At 41.5% G+C, this 18,633-nt stretch overlaps 1 protein-coding gene across 6 annotated transcripts in view; it reads right to left on the bottom strand.

Annotated features, from left to right (window-relative positions):
- Window positions 1-17,336, bottom strand: part of MSI2 (musashi RNA binding protein 2) — a 648,294-nt gene extending 630,958 nt beyond the window's left edge. For all 6 annotated transcript variants that reach the window (XM_070932033.1, XM_070932032.1, XM_070932030.1 and 3 more), the window contains exons 1-5: window positions 17,181-17,336; window positions 16,562-16,602; window positions 15,885-15,966; window positions 15,130-15,214; window positions 11,310-11,351 (exon numbers count right to left, since the gene is read on the bottom strand). In XM_070932033.1, the coding sequence (XP_070788134.1) occupies window positions 11,310-11,351; window positions 15,130-15,214; window positions 15,885-15,966; window positions 16,562-16,602; window positions 17,181-17,242 (312 nt within the window). In that variant the 5' untranslated portion in view covers window positions 17,243-17,336. The remainder of the gene's footprint in view (window positions 1-11,309; window positions 11,352-15,129; window positions 15,215-15,884; window positions 15,967-16,561; window positions 16,603-17,180) is intronic.
- Window positions 17,337-18,633: the final 1,297 nt, after the last annotated feature.

Here is an 18,633-nt window from a genome sequence, read left to right on the forward strand (position 1 = left end):
GAGTAATGCTGATTTCTCAGCAATAGGGGATAAGGTGAGGGGGGGGGGGGTTGGGAGGTGGAGGGGAGGGGAAAGTGAGGCAAAGGGGAGGGAGAAAACAGGGGCCGACAAGGCAACAGGCCAAAAGAGAAATTAGAAGAAGAATCTATTATCATTAACGGCGCTGTCACTGGGAGTGAAAACTAAATGAATTTGATGCTTTTAGATCAGTCATTAGCCAGATCCACCCGGAGGGTGATCATGGCTGATTGTTCAACCGATGACATTGGGAAGAGTGGAGCAGGAGAGAGGGACTTCAGCCACAGTCCTTCCCTTTTCACTCTTGTTCTCAGCAACAAAACCCTTTGAATCTGTTTTCTCTCCAACCTTCTGGATCCCCACCGATCTCCTTCTCATCCATGGGGATGGACTACAATTCCCAACATCCTTCACTGGCCAGCTGTAATTAGCCACATCTGGAAAAAAAAATTTACAGGCAGTCCTCAACTTACAACAGCTCATTTAGTGATCGTTTAAAGTTACAACACGACTGAAAAAAGTGACTGATGACTGATTTTTCAAACTTATATACCTTTGCGGCATATCCCCATTTGCGGTCGTGTGATTTTCGTTTGGATGCTTGACAATTGGTTCGTATCTATGACGGTTGCAGTGTCCTCAGGATCACAGGATCATCTTTTGCGACCTTCTGACAAGCAAAGTCAATGGGGAAGCCAGATTCACTTAACAACTATGTTACTAATTTAACAAATGCAGTGATTCGCTTAACACAACGTGGCACAGAAAGTCGTGAAATGGGGCAAAACTCACTTAACTAAAATTTCTCGCTTAGCAACCTAAATTCTGGGCTCAAATTGTGGCCGTAAGTCGAAGACTACCTGTATGTATTTATTTATAAAATGTATTGGCCACCCATCTTACCATAGGGTAACTCTGGGCAGCTTACAGTTACATATACAGTTAAACCATAAAATATTAAAATCAGACATTAAGACCAAGGACACAGGGGACGGCGGGGGCAGAGTGGGGGGGGGAAGGTGGGATCTATTATTACATAAGCAACCACGTCCGTTGCGCAGTTCCCCCGCTGGGGTCCCAAGCCAACTGGCAGAGTCATATCTTTCGGCCCGTACAAAAAGACAGGAGGGTTGGGGCCACCTAACATGGGGGGGGGGGGGGGTAGATGTTCCAGAGGGCAGGAGAAACAGTAGAGAAGATCCTCTTTTAAGTAAAAAAAAAATGTTTTACTTAATCCTTAATCCATTTTTACTTTACGTCAAAATGTGTTAGTACCAAATTCGATGAGTTTCAAAGCAATAGAGTACCAAGGTACCACTGTATTTAGAGTTGTTGTACTTTTGCACACTATAGGATCCTATCGAATTTGCAGATAGTCTCCTCCTGTGAGGGAGGATGACCCAGAAATCCTAAGAAACAGAAGGCAAGAATGCATTATTTTGCAGAGTCAGTATTGCCTAGAAAACCCTCCTTAAACAAATGTTGCTATTTTATTCAAGTCTAGCAGTTTGCATGTCTTTTTGCTGGCTTACTCTGTTGCACAAAGGGGGGGGGGGCCCAAATGATTAAAACTAACGTAGCAGTGAATAACTCCAAGACCAGTCATCTGAATAGAAAAAAATTGGAGGAACTGCAGATAGCAATTTCCTTGAATCATTCCTTAAGACGTTCTTGAACTTCACATCTACTCAGAAAGGCCACAAGCAAGTGAACAGAACTGTAGTCCAACAACATCAAGAAAAAAAAACATGAATTTACACAACAATACATATGTATACCTGCCCTTGATGTCCTGATTGTTGTATTCATGGCAGCACGACAAAACGCAATTAATTTTGCTAGTTTCTGGGCAAGATCTGTTTAACGTCTACATGTTTTAATCTTGTATTTTATATTTTAAATTTTATGTCACTTAGCATGCTTTATTTTAATTGTGATGTTTCTGACACAAATAAAGAAACGAAGTTACACAACGAGGAAAATCCACTTAGAGATGCCTTTTTCCTATTGGTTTAGAAATCTTTTTTTTCTCTCAAATGGAAACTACAACCAAATTAGCTCCTCTAATCTACACATCTATCATCACGGGAAGTAGGAAGATTATTTTCATCAATTCACCAGAGAAACCATTTTCCCAAACATTTCAACGGTGTAATTTCCCACTCTTAATCCCATTTCAATTTAACAAAAGCACTTATAAACGATAGCTAAGAATGGACAGGTGCAGATCCGTGATCAATGATCGTTTAACCAACCACCTGTTAAATTTTAGCTTCTCATTAGCCTGTAACTAATATATTTGTGCAGCCAGCGGAAGAGAGAGTTTGCATGAACCTCTGGTGAAGTTTCGTTGCTCTGAGGCAAAGCTTCTGCTTTGCATGGAAAGAATCCTAATTTTAATTCTAAACACTTTTCTGAGATTCAAGAAAACCCAACGAGGGCCCTCAACAGATCAGCCTTCACCACCACCACAATAGAGTGCCAACTCTATGGTTGGTGTGCAAAAATATTCCCTCTATTCTTTCTCAATCTTGACAACTTGAAGATGGGTGGACTTCAACTCCCAGAATACCCCAGCCAGCAAAGCTTGAAGATGGGTGGACTACAACTCCCAGAATACCCCAGCCAGCAAAGCTCTTCAAGTTGCCAAGGTTGAAAAACACTGCTTTTGACTTTTATTTGACCATAATTATTATTGTATTGTACAGTTTTTATTCAGTTCTTAATTGCAGGAGGTCCTTGGAGATTGTGGAGATATACACGTTTAATAAATAAATAAATACCCTATAATTGGGCTGGGATTGCAGTTCCCAGATGTCTCCTATCTGGAGGGCCTACGGCGGAGAAAAAAGTCCGATCATTTTAGTTTGATCAGTAAGGCAGAACATCCCACTCATCAAGTCTTACACCTTCCCAAAGCTATGCCTTCATTTCCTGTCAACATTTTTTGTCAGGCCCATTTTGAGGCACCCTCGCTAGGGAATGCACAGCTCAACCACAACCAACTTAGGATTTTGACAAAGAAGTCCACACAGCACATCTCTGGGGTGTTATCTGAGGGTATGTGAGATTTATGTACTCCTATTATATGACGTTATCTCCAGGAAGGTTCCATATCCCAAATATACAAATATGTATATATGTGTGTGTATATATATATATGTAGTCCTGCTTCATTTAGTGACTGTTCAAAGTGACAACGGCACTGAGAAAAGTGACTGATGACCATTTTCACACTTACATTTGCAGCATCCCGACAGTCACGCGATTATAAAACCGAGATGCTTGTCAACTGACTCATATTTATGATGGTTACAATGTCCCGGGTCATGTAATCCCCTTTGGCAACCTTCTGACAAGCAAAGTCAACGAGGGAAGTTGGAGTCGCTTAATGACCATGTGATTCACTTAACAACCGTGGCAAAAAAGGTTGTAAAATTATGTACCTATAAAAGGTAAAGGTTCCCCTCGCACATATGTGCTAGTCGTTCCCGACTCTAGGGGGCGGTGCTTATCTCTGTTTCAAAGCCAAAGAGCCAGCGCTGTCCGAAAACGTCTCCATGGTCATGTGGCCGGCAGGACTAAACGCCAAAGGCGCACGGAACGCTGTTACCTTCCCACCAAAGGTGGTCCCTATTTTTCTACTTGCATTTTTTACGTGCTTTCGAACTGCTAGGTTGGCAGAAGCTGGGACAAGTCACAGGAGCTCACCCCATTACGCGGCACTAGGGATTCAAACCGCTGAACTGTCAACCTTTCGATCAACAAGCTCAGTGTCTTAGCCACTGAGCCACCGTGTCCCATTATATGTACCTATAGAATGCAATAAATAAGTAAAGTTAGGAAAATATGTTCCTGGTGACTGAAACCACTTGGACCTCTACGCTCCTTCATAGGAACCCTGAGTTATCCAAGATAGGCAAACTAATAATCACCGGACCTCAGTTCTATCTTTTAAATCTGTGATACACAAAAGCGTTCTCTTCATGAAATCGTCGTATTATCTGAGTTGTTTCCCTGAGTGCAATTCCCATGTATCAGACGGTTAGAAATAAAATCAACGCAATGAGTAACATCAGGCCAGTTAACACCTTGCCCCTATGTAGTTCGTAAGAGTTATTTGGCCAAGTCCTTCAATTTTGCCACCTTGAGCTCTTAAGAGAAATGACAGATTTTTTTTTTAAGACAACAAACAAACAAACACTGATCGCCGGTCTCATCTTGCCAGCGGGCGACAAGTTTTCCAACAGAATAACCAGCTTGTTTTTTGCCCCCAGAGCATTGAGGAATCTATTGGATTCCATATATTTTCAGGGATTAAATCAACCTCAACCCAGAGGGATGGAAGAACGTTTAATGCTGAATTGTTTAATCCTTGACCATGACAAAGGGATTAGTAGTGTTCTCCCTATCTACAGATCATTGTTCTCCTGCCCAGAAGGAAAGGACAATGTGTGGTCTGATAAATGGAACATCCTCATGGTTATCACATCAAGACTGTGAAATCCCAAGACAACAGCCGCCAGGGTGAGGGTAATTGAAGCCCCCCCATAATTCATTGCTGCTCCCCAAAGCCATCTGGTCAGCGGTACATCAAGATGGTAATATGCCCAGCCTATCCTTATTTATTTAGGCAATTCATATGGCCGCCCACTCACTCTCAGTGACTCTGGGAGGCTTACAAAAACCAGAAATCAAATATACAACCATAAAAACAATAACCTCACCCTGGCAACAGCAATCAGTTAAATAAGCCACTTGAGGGGCTCCATCCCACTCTGGGTTCCCCAGGCCCATTGGCAAAACCAGGTCTTCAGGGCCTTGTGAATGAGTATCAAAGGAGGGTCCAGTCTAATCTCTGCAGAGATGATGTTTCAAAGGGAGGGAGCCACCACTGAGAAGGCCCTGCTTCTCGGTCCAGCCATATGTACCTCCTTGGGAGACGTGGGACCTTCAACGTTCCCTGCCTTCCTGTTCTGATGGGTAGGGTGGATGTAACCAGGCAGACACAGTCCTTCAGATAACCTGGTCCCAAGCCGTATAGGGTTTTATAGGTGACAACCAGCATCCTGAATTGTACTGAGAAGCAAATTGGCAGCCAATGCAGCTCCCACAGGAGAGGTAACATACGTGCAAATCTGAGCCTGTACAAAATCTTGTGGGTTCAGTGGTGGTATTCAGCCGGTTCTATCTGGTTCGTGAGAACCGGTAGCGGCGGCTGCAGGAGGCTCCGCCCACCCGCCCGGATATCATCATGTCCCATTTTTGACACTCTGTGCATGTGCAGAAGGTTCTGCGCACGTGCGCTCACATTTGCGAACCGGTAGCGAACATAAGTCAATACCACTCCTGTGCGGGTTGCTGTATTTTGAACCAATTGGTGCTTCCGGATATTTTTCAAAAGCAGCACCATGTAGATATTGCAACAGTCAAAACAGGAGGTAACTAGGGCATAAGTGACGGTGAGTAGGGATTGTTGGTCCAGTAAAAGTCAAAATTGGTGCACAGTTACCTATCAGCTAACACAAGATGTAGGCCCCCAAATCTGGCTGCAGATCATGAAATTCCTTGGCAAATCTATCATATTTGCCAAGGAATTTCATGATCTGCAGCCACCCTATACAGGTGCTATCAGATGAGATCAACCACATCGATGAGATCAACTATGAGACCATTAATCAGATCACCACCCTCAGTCACAATTAAATCAGATCTTCGTTTGAACTGCCTCGTACTAAATTACACCTCTAGGCTTGAGGGCACCATGGTTGAATTAGCCAAGTTCTGTTAGAGAAGGACTTTGCAGCTTTGTCTCCTCCAAATTCAAAAAATCACATGTACCTACCGACAGGTTGAGGTCATTATAGATCATACTACAAAGGCAGTTAAGAAATTTAAAGCTTGAACAAATCCATACAGAGGAAGGCAAAAAGTATCTCGATGCTCAGTTTTTAAAATGCTTTCAAGATTAAATCCTTGCCCAGATATCCACCAAAGACAGTCCAAAATGCACGTTATGAGATCAGATCTGAGCCCCAATTAAAACACCTGAACTGTACACATGGGCAAGCAAGTTATTTTTATGGAATAATTTGCAAGGCTACACTGACCCCTGAACTTCTCCCCACTCCTCTTTAAGTTATATTCATACTGTCTACGGGAAGCGGTTTTTCGTAGCATCCTTATCCTGATGATAAATCATAAACTGCAGAGAAAATGTATCACATGGTGCTTTGGTCATTTAAAAATGCCTATGCAAAGATAGGGAGGTAATAACCCTCAAACCAGTAAATATCTCCACTGCTCATTTTGTATCACCAACAGTTATACTGCAAATATGCACAACCTTGCTTTAAAGATCACTATCATCCCCAAAGAAGAAAGCTAAGGTTGCAAATCTTTGGGGGTCAAGGCCTATAGAGTTTGCTCACACCTGCAGCCCTATTTCACCAACGATAACATTTCCGTAAATCCAATCATCAACCAATTCAGGTGAACTTTTGCGTTCTAAAAGCAAACACGGACTATTTAAACTAGGACAAATTAATTTTTCAGAGCCAAAGCTTTCTTTAGGCGACTGGTCTTAAAAGCCTGTGCATTTATTCATAGTTAAGAAAAATTGTGGCAATAAATCTCAAATCCATTCTGCCCTTGTTAAGGGCAATTCATTTCCCTTCAAAATCTTTTTACATATCATTTTCATAACAAGTGCTTATTAAAACACAAACTTTGCTAAAGCAAAACAGACACACAGAGGGAAACTTTCAAAAGATAAGTGCAGGATAAAAATATAAAATAAAAATAAAAAATGCAAGCTTGAATACACAAAACCTGACGTATATTTTAATATTTTCATTGCGGCTTTGTGATATTAACAGAAGTTAATATCACAAAACCGAGCTCTGGTGGCTCAGCAGACTAATTAACATCCACTTACATCTGCTGCCTGCAATTACTGCAAGTTCAAATCTCACCAGGCTCAAGGTTGACTCAGCCTTCCATCCTTTCTAAGGTAGGTAAAATGAGGACCCAGATTATGGGGGCAATAAACTGACTTTGTATAAATATACAAAAGTATGAAGGCTATTGCTTAACGCATTGTAAGCCGCCCTGAGTCTCCGGAGAAGGGTGGCATATAAATCAAATTTTAAAAAAAAGTTGGGAGGTAAGCACAAAAGGGAGGAAAAACTAAACAAGGAGGATTTAGATCACACATCTTATGAAAACTCCAGACCTTGGGATCAAAGCCTAAAAGATAGTTTGTACTAAGCAGACAGAAATCATTCCACAAAAAATTGAAGTAGTTACATTAGGAACACTGAAAGTGTCTTTCGAAATGAGATTAACACTGACAATTTTCCAACAAAGACAAAAAAGGGATAAAATCACCACAGTGAAATGCTTTCCTAAAAGATATATTTTGGCAGCGCAGTTTTGTGTTTGAATCAAACCTTTTGGTTTGTGTCAAAATTTGTGTCAAAAAAGCTGCACACTTTTTTCTCTCATTACGTTCAATTTACTTTATCAATGTATTACCTACTTTTATCACTGGAGAGAAGGGAAAATTCAGCAAATGGTATTTTTATTGAAATGGCCTCTAAAATTGGAGGCTATTTGGATTAGATATGACTGCTTTGACAAACCCAGAAGATAATCTGGAAAAAACAACTATTCAGTCATCAAGCATTATATATCCTCTTGAACTTCCATTTAGGAACAAAATGTTTCAATCCAGTTTACACACTAAATCAACGGGTGTAATGCAGAAATGCCTAATCTTTTCCATGCTTGCAGCTTTCAAGCATCTTTTCCTATCCAGTCAGGAGAATCCTTACAACTTTGTGCCATTTTCATTTCATTTTGTCCTGCTTGTGCCTCTTGTCTAACTTCACAAAACCTGTAAAAACCAATGTCACTTGGAATGAATAAGCAGCAAAAGAACCCTGAAGCATTGACGTACCTTAAAGCTTTCCAAACACATTAATTCAATTTATGCCAAACCACAATTATGGACTTAATAGAATGATATAATCCCTTCTCCCATAAACAGAGGGATAGAGTAAGACTTGCATGCACATTGGATTGACACCTTTTCAAAATTAACAAGCCACACACATTAAAGCAGGGATGTCAAACTCGCAACGACACATCGTTATGTGACGTATCGCAACTTTTTCCCCCTTCGCTAAAACAGGGATAGGGGTGGCCAGTGCATGTTGCATCCGGCCCGCGGGCCACAAGTTTTGACTCCCCTGCTCTAAAGCAGTGATTTTTTTCAAACTTGGCAACTTTATAATATATGAACTTCAACTCCCAGAATTCCCCAGCCAGCATTTTAAAGTTGCCAAGATTAAAAACACTGCTGTAAAGATTCCTGACATCACAGGAAGAAGACCAACAAATGCATTAAATTATTATGAAAGTTCAATACAAAAGCAGGTCTTTGAATGGTTCCATACAAAGGAAATCCATTTCCTGGAAATGGATTCCATTGTGCTGAATGTTTCTAGCAAACATCAGGCCACCATTTAACTGGGTTGGGTTACGACATCACCTAGGGAGTTGAACTGTATGGTACATATGGATTCACTATACTTTATTCTCTATATTTTGGAAGCATTAATCAAAGTTTGGGATTTAAATGTTGGTTAGCCAATAGCTGAGTTCCTACACTCTAAGCCAAAATCTAACAAACCACACAATGATTTAGTGTGGTGCCTTCACTTTTAGTTGTCTCCTTCCAGTATGTATTTCAAAAATGGTTTGGTTTGATGGATTAACCACCTCATCAAATTTTTCCAGAAAAGGTAAGCATACATACTGATTTATTCTGTTTCCACTGAAATAAATTTCACTGTTTATTAGCTATATTCCCCCTAAGCAATTTATTTTGTAGAACGGTTGATGGAGAAGGTTGATTTTAACTAAACCACTGTTATTGCAGCTTCATTATTATTAATTCCAAAGAAAGTAGAATTGTTCCGTTGCAGTTCTATAGCTGACATTACTATGGTTTAGAGACGTAAATTTGTCATTTTAGCAGGTTTTTACCCATTTTAGTGAGGGTGACAGTGTTTATAGCAAAGGATGTGCTTGGGGGAAAAAAACCTAGAACATTTTTTTTAATTCAAAAAGTGCATCGGTGATATGAGTACAACTCCTCCTCTTAGTCACTATTTTCTCTAATAGCTGCATATTTTAAAATGTGCACAAAACTATTATCTCTTACAGGAATATATCTAGGGCAAGGAACTGATAATATTTGGAATTGTCTGCAGTCACTGGAATTGTCTGCAGTTGTTACTAATGTTTTCTCTACTGGATATCAGCTGGGTCCATTGCTGTTATCTACGTGGCACCACTTTAGATGTCATTCTCTGCCCTGGCATTTCAGAGGGTTTGTAGCATGCTTGTATACTCTGTTTTTAATACCTGAATTGTTTTACTGTGGTGGTACCTTCGGGTTTATTGTATGTATCTCTGCCTAACATGATGAGGAGATTTTCTTAGAAAACACTTTAAATGCATAAATCATACCAGCTTCTTCCCCCTCAATAAAAAGTAGAGGAAATGGAAGTATTTTTTTTTCCCCTTTAAAATTCCACATTTGGAGGTGGACGTGTTATGAGTTCAAAAACCTCTATCTTATTCCTTTCCAGATCAAACTTTTACACCGGTTCCCACTTTTGAGAAACATTCTGCAGGAAAGCAATCCCTTTCCATCCCATTTTGACACATGGGCAATCTGTACTTGTACTATTATACTCCTTCCTCTTACCCGACAGGCAGAACACAACCATAAATAACTCCATGGGAAAAAAAAAAAGTCAGTATAAATTAGCATGGGAACCCTGTAGATTCAAAAGGTCGGCAACGTTTGTGTGGAAAGCTGGGAAGAAGAGGAAAACAAAGTCAAAGAGAACTCCAGCAGTCCTGCAAATGCTACAAACCCTCCAAATTCATTCATGGTTGCAGACAAAAATTGTAAGAAAGGAACATTAGGTGATTGCAAACAGCCTTGAAAAGGGACAGTCCAACTATCTGTTATTTTCTCCCCTCCCTCTTGTGTTTTCTTATTCCCACCTTCCTTTTGCTTTCTTCCTAACCCAACAGGACACTGAAAAACTACTCCTTCTACAGATCAATTTGTTTCTGATGCTTACTTCCTCCAGAAAAACAGATGAGAGAGATCAACTAAATGGGAGATTGGGCCCAAGTGAACACAACTAATTAGTCCCAACTGCAAGAAGTCTCCAAACTTGTGCGCGGTTAACACTTGTGGTTCCAGAAGGACAATGTCTGTTTGTATTTTACAAAGAAACCCACCCCAAGGATCGAAAAAACAGTTGCTCCATGTTAAAACAACATTGTGATTTAAGGGGGGGGGGGGGGAAACCTAGCAGCCAACTAACCCAGAGAGATAGCCAACTCTGAAAGTTGGCTTTGCAGCCACCTCCCCATCCGGAGGTAGCCGTTGGACAAAAGCTGTTTTGAATATGACCGAAATGTCCTTGCAAGCAACCCAAAGCATAATACAAGGCAGCTCTAAAGGTTGGGGAGGTAGGGGAGGAGAAAATAGGTCACTCATCCAATCAAATTTAAGACCTTTTGTTTTCAAAGCTTCTTTCTTCCCCCTCTTTTTTTTCCCCCTCTCTCTCTCTCTCAAAAGCTTCGGACTCTCCTCTCCCCAACCAAAAAAAGCTAGTGAATTAATGAACTAGCCCTATTCACAAGTAATGCTCAAGGAGGGAAAAAAAAACCGGGACAAGAGAAAGGATGAGCAGCCATTTCTCTTTGGCACCAAGAAAAACAAACACGGTTCTACATTCATCACTCTCCCCCCGCACCCCCCCAAGACAGAAAGAAAAGCACACGCTCAACTTCAAACCCTTATAGCTTTGTCAATACACCGCAGCTGCTCAGCGTAGCAATATTCTGTTACTACGCTCGGAGGAGGAAACACCCACCACTCCGAAAAGAGTTGTTGTTTTTTAACCAGTCGATGCCAAATGACACAGGACCCATAAGGAGTTGATTACCCCTGGAATAATACTTTGTTCACAACTCTCTGATGTTTCTCACCTGTCTTAAGATACACAAGGCATGTCATGTCAACCTTTAAGGAAGGGGGGGAGAAAAATCCCTTCCATTCCAGCTCTTCCCCCACCTACCCACCCACCCACCCACCTTCAACCTTGCCCCCACCCCCCCCACCCCCAATCTGCTCTAACCAGCAACTAATGCAACTCACAGCATGCCTTAAAAATTCATTATTGATTATTCTTTCTTACCTTAGGTTGAGCTCTTCGGGGAAATGCAACTTTGGGGTCAATCTGTGGGATGAGGGGGGATGGAGGGAGGAGAAATAAAAAGCAAGATCATTTGCATATTTTCTTCAGAAAGGCAAAAAAAAATAAAATCCTACAACTGAAAGATTGCACCGAATCATTAATCCTTCATTTCTCAGGTACAAGATTTCTTTCAGGATTAAACTAGCGGGAAAAGTCGTAACACGCAGAAGAGAAAGGAAAGAAGCATGTTCAGTGACTTAACTGTTGGGAATTTTAAAAAGTCCTCCTTCATCTTTCCTTCTTCAAACTGGTGCTAATTAGATCCTGAATGTCCAACACAATCTGTATTATTACAGGTATTTAAAAATATGAACATTTTGGGAAGACGATTATTCAGTCCATTTGTGTTTATTTTCTTATCTGCTGTTAATGCCTCCACTGTTTAAGTATATTTAAATAGCAACTGCCACTTTTAGGGAAGTTTTTACGCTGCAAATGTAAAAAAAAGGTGAATGATTGGATCTGATTTTGTATTTCATAGTTAAGCTGTAATGGAGAGACAAGACATGATCTCGAGAACCTGATACAAAGTTTGCATGTTTACATTTTACCGCATGTAAATAGATTTATTTCCTTTCTTTAAAAAAAATTACCTGAAGGCAATTGATTTTTTTTTTAATAGACTAAAGGAACTTAACAAGAGAGAAGTTTTTTCTACACTAACTAAAGTCCAATCCAAAGAAACCTAAAAATAAAATCCTATCATTCTAAAGCCACAAATGTACAGCTACCACTTTACAAAAAAAAAAAAATATGACTTGCCAATACTACATTAAAAAAGGTTAATAAAATTCCAAACCTTCACAATCAAAAGCCCTCTTAACAAACAGCAAGCTCTACTGTGAATTATAAATCTGTTTCACCTCAAATTCTCAATCTTAATGCTATTTGGTTTCAAAGGCTGGCTAAAATATTTTGAAATTAAAAGGGCAAATAATTTTATTAGATTCTCTTAAGTAGCAATTTGGAGAACGGGGGTAAAATTGGGTTAAGCAGAAGTAGGAATTCTCTCAGCCCTCCATAAATTCATAGAATTAACTTTATATCCTTATAAGCATGTTAATATTTTAGATATGAATTTTACTTTTCATAGTTTCAGCATCTTTATCAATGAAAAAGGTAGTGCTGTTCTAATCGAAATAAAAGGGAATGTTAAAAGTTCTTTCCGAGACAATCCTATATATCTCTAATAATTGAGCAAGTCCATAATAACCTTGCAGTTTGAAAAAAAAAATAAACTTAACAACTCTTCTGCCGGCTGTAAACTTGCCAACTTCTAAACTTTTGTTTTCATTTGAAAGGCCATTTCGCTTGTAATGAAGTTTTTAGAAAAAAAAAACCTACGTACCTGAGAAGTGATTGATTACATGCTACTGTAACAGCTCATCAAGCATACACAGAAAACTCTCAAAACTTTTCGTCTAGAAAGCTACCCCTTTCCTAGAGATTAACATCCATCTACATATATTCTCAGCACCAGCTAGGATATTTGGCTACCAGAGAAATACAACAGGTGTAGATTTCCCACTGTCCAAAACATTAGAAATGAGGCTGAGGGGTGGCAAATAAACATCATACAGCTGTCGTATTAACTCCCCTTAAAAGTTTTAGCTGTTAACTTTAAAAAGAAAAGAGGCACAAGATGAACGCAGCAATTTTCCAGAAATTTACCCCAGGAAGAATGGGCATTATGTGACAGGTGGGCAGCTTTTCAAAACTGGAAGGAACCTTGCCAGCCTGAGGCAACCCATTCGGCTCATCTCTACCTGTTGTGCATCCCTGTGAACTATTTAAAGAACAGCCAACAGAAAGAAAAAAGAAGAAGAGGCTACTAAAAATAAAATTAGTTAGTTAGATACAATGCTACTTACTGTATCTACAAGTCTTCTAGGAAATGACTAATAATAAGGCTATGTCTGATACCGATGGCCATTACCTAAGCCAAGCGTCTAATGTAACCGTAAGCAAGATCAGGCAACTTCCGTGTCAATAGCAAACTGAGCCGTTTCCTGTGCTCAGCGTTGGAACAGGGTCAAATGCTAGCAATACTAAAGGACAAGAAACTATCAGAGGTCTAACAAGGCAACAAAAAAAAAGTATCTTTATGTTTTGGCCGTTGTTGTTTTTAAACAGTGATGAGAAATCCATTTCGGGATAAACCGCTCAGAGGCGTTTGCTCCCACGTCCAAAATCAAAGCAATGCCATTTCATCTGGCTGGCATCATAGTACGATAGGAAAGTTTCCTATAAGGATTTCCAAGCTTCCCACTTTCGACTCCCAAAAGTGACCAACTTCGGATGCACAAACCAGGGTTTGCTCACATAGCTTGCTAACCTCTCCTGGGGGCCCCTTCTGCTCTGTTGTTCATTTTATAGCATAGTATAAATACATTAGGAACAAGGTCCATCCTTTCGTTTCCTCTTTAAGTCTTCCACCACCCACCACCACTGGCAGCGCACAAAAATATATCTTCCAATAAGTATATTTTCTTGGAGCCGTACATTTAATAAGTTACCTGTCTGTATTGTTATTAAACTATTTTAAAGTTGATTTCTCAGGATCGCTCCTGGATTAGATGGAGGCTTGCTCTCCCGCCCCCCCCCCCAAAATAATTGGGGAATTATTAAACGTAAGTCACATGCTCAGACAAGCCCAACAAGACACATACCCAAAGTTATTAGAATTTGAAAGGATGACAATAAAACAAAGCTTCACTGAAGGATGCTTTTAGACATAATAATCTCATTTATTTTAAAAGAGATTCATATAAAGCAAGACTTGGTAACCTTAAGACCATAATTTCTTGGTTTAAAAGGTAATTTTTCACACTTCCTTGCAAATCAAAGTGTGATAATGATGAAACAATAACCATACTGAAACTAAATAAAAACGAGCTTCTGCTCACAGTTTAAGAGACAGATTACTTTTATTGCTGTCTCTTTAAATTACGGAATTAAAGTTCCAACTAATTAAATTGGCCAAACACAAACTTTCTTTCTGATGCTACAGAAAGGTTAGGATATCAGGCAGAAATGGAAATTTAGTGGCAGGAAGATGGGAGCATCAGACGATGAATGCCCTCTTAAACCAAAATAATGTTTTTGCAATAGAAAAACGGGATATGATTCGGAAAGGAACAGAAACGTTGATCTTATGACAGTGTTGCAATTTTCCTTTGAAAGGTAGCACTTCTCACTTGTTGCAACCTCTCAAAATGCCCTTTTCTGTTAGGCTAGGGAAAAAAAATAACTTCCTCGGTATTCCAGAAAGGAAGGCTAAGGAAAATAATACTCTGAAAGTTTCTGCAACCTAAAATTGCCCTACAAAAAATAAAGTAGCATCTTTCTAATCTATCAAAAGAAGCTTCTCTAATTACTGTATTCCCTTCCACTAACACAACTTGGATAGAGTGTATGTTTTTGCAAACTAAATAGATGAAGCATCAGTTAGCAGAAGGACAAATAAATAAATACAATCAAACCGAACTGTCCGGCCAACTAGTTAATATTTGAGCAAGGAGGATTTCTTTTCTTTACAATATATAATGGGAAGATGAGCTTCCAGATCTTGCAAGGTAGCCCAGCATTTCTTTGCACAATTATTACAGCATTAATAACCTATCACAATACCCCTTCGAACAGACCCAGTCAAAAGGACGCTGTCTCTTTAAATGAGCCTGTCACATTCATAATATTGCAGGAAATAATGGAGACATTATACACACACACACACACACCAATATCACATTGTGTAACGTACCGTCTTGGAATCTAATTCATGATGAGCTTGAGCTAATACTTTATCAACACTTGCAGGATCAGCAAATGTAACGAAACCAAACCCCCTGAAATAAGACAAAGAAGAGCTGATGGGGAAAAGGCACAGAAAATACTAAGAAAAGACAATAAATACATTAAGACACTCAATAAGGCACATCCTAGATTCTCATATTGTTTTGAGTCAAACCATCAGTCCTTGTCAGAAAATAGATTAGGGTTAAGGTGGATTATAAAAAAAAAAACTTATGCATGCTTCAAAATTTAACTCCTTTTCCACCTCTCAGTGCACGCATAGAAAATCTTGCCATCTTTAGTTCATGCTTTGTTTAACCCAAAAGTAGAAAGCTGTGGGATTGGCTCTCTCTTTTTTTTAAAAAAAAATACTTTGGTTAGCCGAACAAACAGTTAGAAACAAGTTTCTGAAAATGAGACTCTCCAAAAGCCTATTTAATTTAACAGGTTTCCACCAGCAGAAAACATACATTTTCCTCCTCGTTTCAACATCTATATTTAAGACACAAGAGTTTCAAAGACAGAAGGAGCCTAGCTTCGAAGTTTTTGAGCCGCCAAAAAGCCAAAGGTTTTTAACTGCTTAATGCTTAATGTGCCTTAAAGAACTGCTAGCACTTGTTCTAAGCACACAGACCGTGCAAGCTTTCCATATTAAAAAAAAAAAAAATCACAGGAAAGGAAAGAAACTTTGATTTTTTTAAAAAAGAGGACAAAACGGTTTACCTGGAGCGTTTTGTTGTTGGGTCCCGCATGACCATACATTCTCTAATGTCTCCAAATTTGCTAAAATAATCTCTAAGATTATCTGCGGAACAGAAAAAGGGAGCGCGGGGGGGGGGGAATGGGGATGAGAAAGAGAGAGAGAAGAAAAACAGAAGCAAGTGTTTAAAACATATCTGCATTTTTTTAAAAAAAAAAATCAGCCACTTCAAGAAAGGGAGCAACATTTGATTTTTTTCCCCCCTCAAGAGTAGAAAGGGGGACATATGGATGACCTGAATATTTTTTAAAAAAACATCTTTTTTTCTCTTCCCCCCCCCACCCTCTCCCTCAAGCCTACCACCCCTCAAAAGTGCGCACACACAAATTTAAGGTCGAATAGAGGACTTGGGGAGAGAAGTGTTATTTTGGAGCACGTAAAGGATCTCACCAGCTTACTCTGGTGCAGGGTGAAACGTGGTTTCTTTACTTGTGGGAAAGAGTGCTGGGGGGGGGAGGTGAGAAGGGGGGGAGGAAGGCACCCAATGAAACTGACCTGGGATAACAACAAAGGCTCTATCAAAGGAGGCTGGGCTAGGCAAGATCCAGAGGGAGTGGGAGATGGGGCTGCCCCCCATCCAGCACACACACACACACACACACACAAACACACACACACACAATGGGTCCCCCTGGCTTACCTGGGGAGGTCTGCCAACTCAGGCCACCAATAAACATTTTACTGGAAGAAGAAAACAGAACAGAGTTAAGCAGAGATGTCAGATCGGCCATTTTGACGTGTAACTTACAAAAGCTAAAAGGAAGGGAGAGGTGGAAAGGGGGGGGCGGCTTGGGGGGGGGGGCGAGGGAAGCTAAGCCTGGTTTGGGAGGGAGGGGAGGATGAAGAAGAGGTAGAGGAGGAGGAGGAGGAGGGGAGATGGAGAGGGGTCGGGAGAGAAGGTGGAGTGGGGGGCAGGCAGACCCAGGCAAACGGACCCAAGGTGAGTAACTCCGAAAGAGAGAGAGAGCGAGCGAGCGAGCGACGGAGAAGAGAAGAAGAAAAAGAAAAGAACAAGAAGAACAAGAAAGAGCCGGCAAAAAAAAAAAGAAAGAAAGAAAGAAAGAAGAAAGAAGGAAAGAAAGAAAGAAAGAAAGGAGCCGCTGCTCGGTTCTCCCTTCGCCGGCGCCGCGCCGCCCCCCTCCCTCCCTGCCTCCCTCCCTCCCTTTTCCGCGCTTCTCCCACCAGTTTTGCCCAAGCGAGAAAGGGGGTCCCCCGCGCGCCCGCCAGCCAAAGTGGCAAGGCCGGAGGAGCCAACTTACCCGGGGTCGTGCTGCGAGTCGCTGGGGCTGCCCGAGATGGCTTGACTTCCATCTGCCTCCATGACTGCGGCCAAGAAGGACGGCTCGAGCCCGCGGAGAGAAGGAAGGAGAGAGAGAAAGAGAGAGAGAGAGAGGGAGAAAGAGAGAGAAACAAGAGCCCCCCCTCCTTCGGTAGGACCCCCCCCACCCTCCCCCCGGGTTCGTTTCTCCCCTTCTTTTGCCCCCCCTTCCCCTCCGATCGCTCCGCTTTCTTCTCTTTCCTTCTTTCTTTCTTTTTTTTTCTCTCTCTCTCTCCCTCTTTCTCTCTCTCTCTCTTTTTTTTTTTTGTCTGCTACCGGTGAATATTACTGGCTGGTGGGGGGGGGGGCGGCGGCAGAGAGAGGGAGAGAGAGAGAGAGAAAGAGAGAGAGAGAGAGAAGCCGGCGAACCAGCCAGATCCTTTCACACGTGGGATCAGCTTAGCTTAGCTCAGCTCAAGCGCCTTCCTTCTCTCCCTCCCCCCCTCGCTCCCTTTCGCTCCCAGCCATCGTCGCTCCGCGCAGCCAGCCCCGCTCCCTCCCTCCCTCCCTCCCTCCCTTCTTCCTCCTCCTCCTCCTCCTCTTCCTCCCGCCTCCTCCACCCCCCCCCGCCGCCAGAACGCACGTGGGGCGGAGTTCTAGAACGTAGAGTAACCCATTCGGGGGACGTCACAAGCCGCCGAGGCCCCGCCCCCTTTCGGCTCCTTTACTCCCGATTGCCTCCGCCCCCCCCGAAGAGATTGAAAGAGGGGGGGAAATTCTCTTCGCCTTTCTTTGCGCGCACAAGACACGTGCGCGCGCGTACATTACACACACACACACACACACACACACACACACACAAGCGATCGTGTGTGTGTGTATGTATATATGTATGTATATATATATATATATATATATATACACACTATTTCCATTTCACCCCGCCACCACTTAATCGTGACCTGGATGCTTCGGCTGATCTCTTAGCCATGCGCTGCCTGGCTGCCAAGCAGGGTTGTGCGCAGGGGGAAAAAAAAAAAAAAAAGCGAAGGGTTGGGCAGTGCCAGTCCGTCTTTCTTTTCCCCCCCCCTCTTCCTCTCTCTCTCTCTCTCTCTCTCTCTCTCTCTGACCCCATTCCTCCATGGAAACAGGTTGGCAAGACTTAATTTCCAAAAATCCCTATTAAAGCTGGCGATGCCTTGATGAGGCCAACGGGAAAGCTTTTTCTGTTATGAGAGAGAGAGAGAGAGAGAGAGAGAGAGCGGTGCGAGCTTTCTGACTTTCTCAAAACCGGGGCTGTCAACTGAGGGGAATTTTTCAGCTTTTCTTGCTTGATGGAAGAGTTCTTGAAAACTCAAACGCTGCCCTCCTTTTTTTTTGTTTTTTTCTCAAGAAACCTCTTTTTTTTGGTCTATGGAAAAAAAAATTCAAACCAACTGGGGGGCAAGAGAGAC

This window comes from Pituophis catenifer, unplaced genomic scaffold, assembly GCF_029215685.1.
Source record: "Pituophis catenifer annectens isolate HBS135680 unplaced genomic scaffold, rPitCat1.0.hap2 SCAF_1, whole genome shotgun sequence".
NCBI classification, from domain to species: Eukaryota; Metazoa; Chordata; class Lepidosauria; order Squamata; family Colubridae; genus Pituophis; species Pituophis catenifer.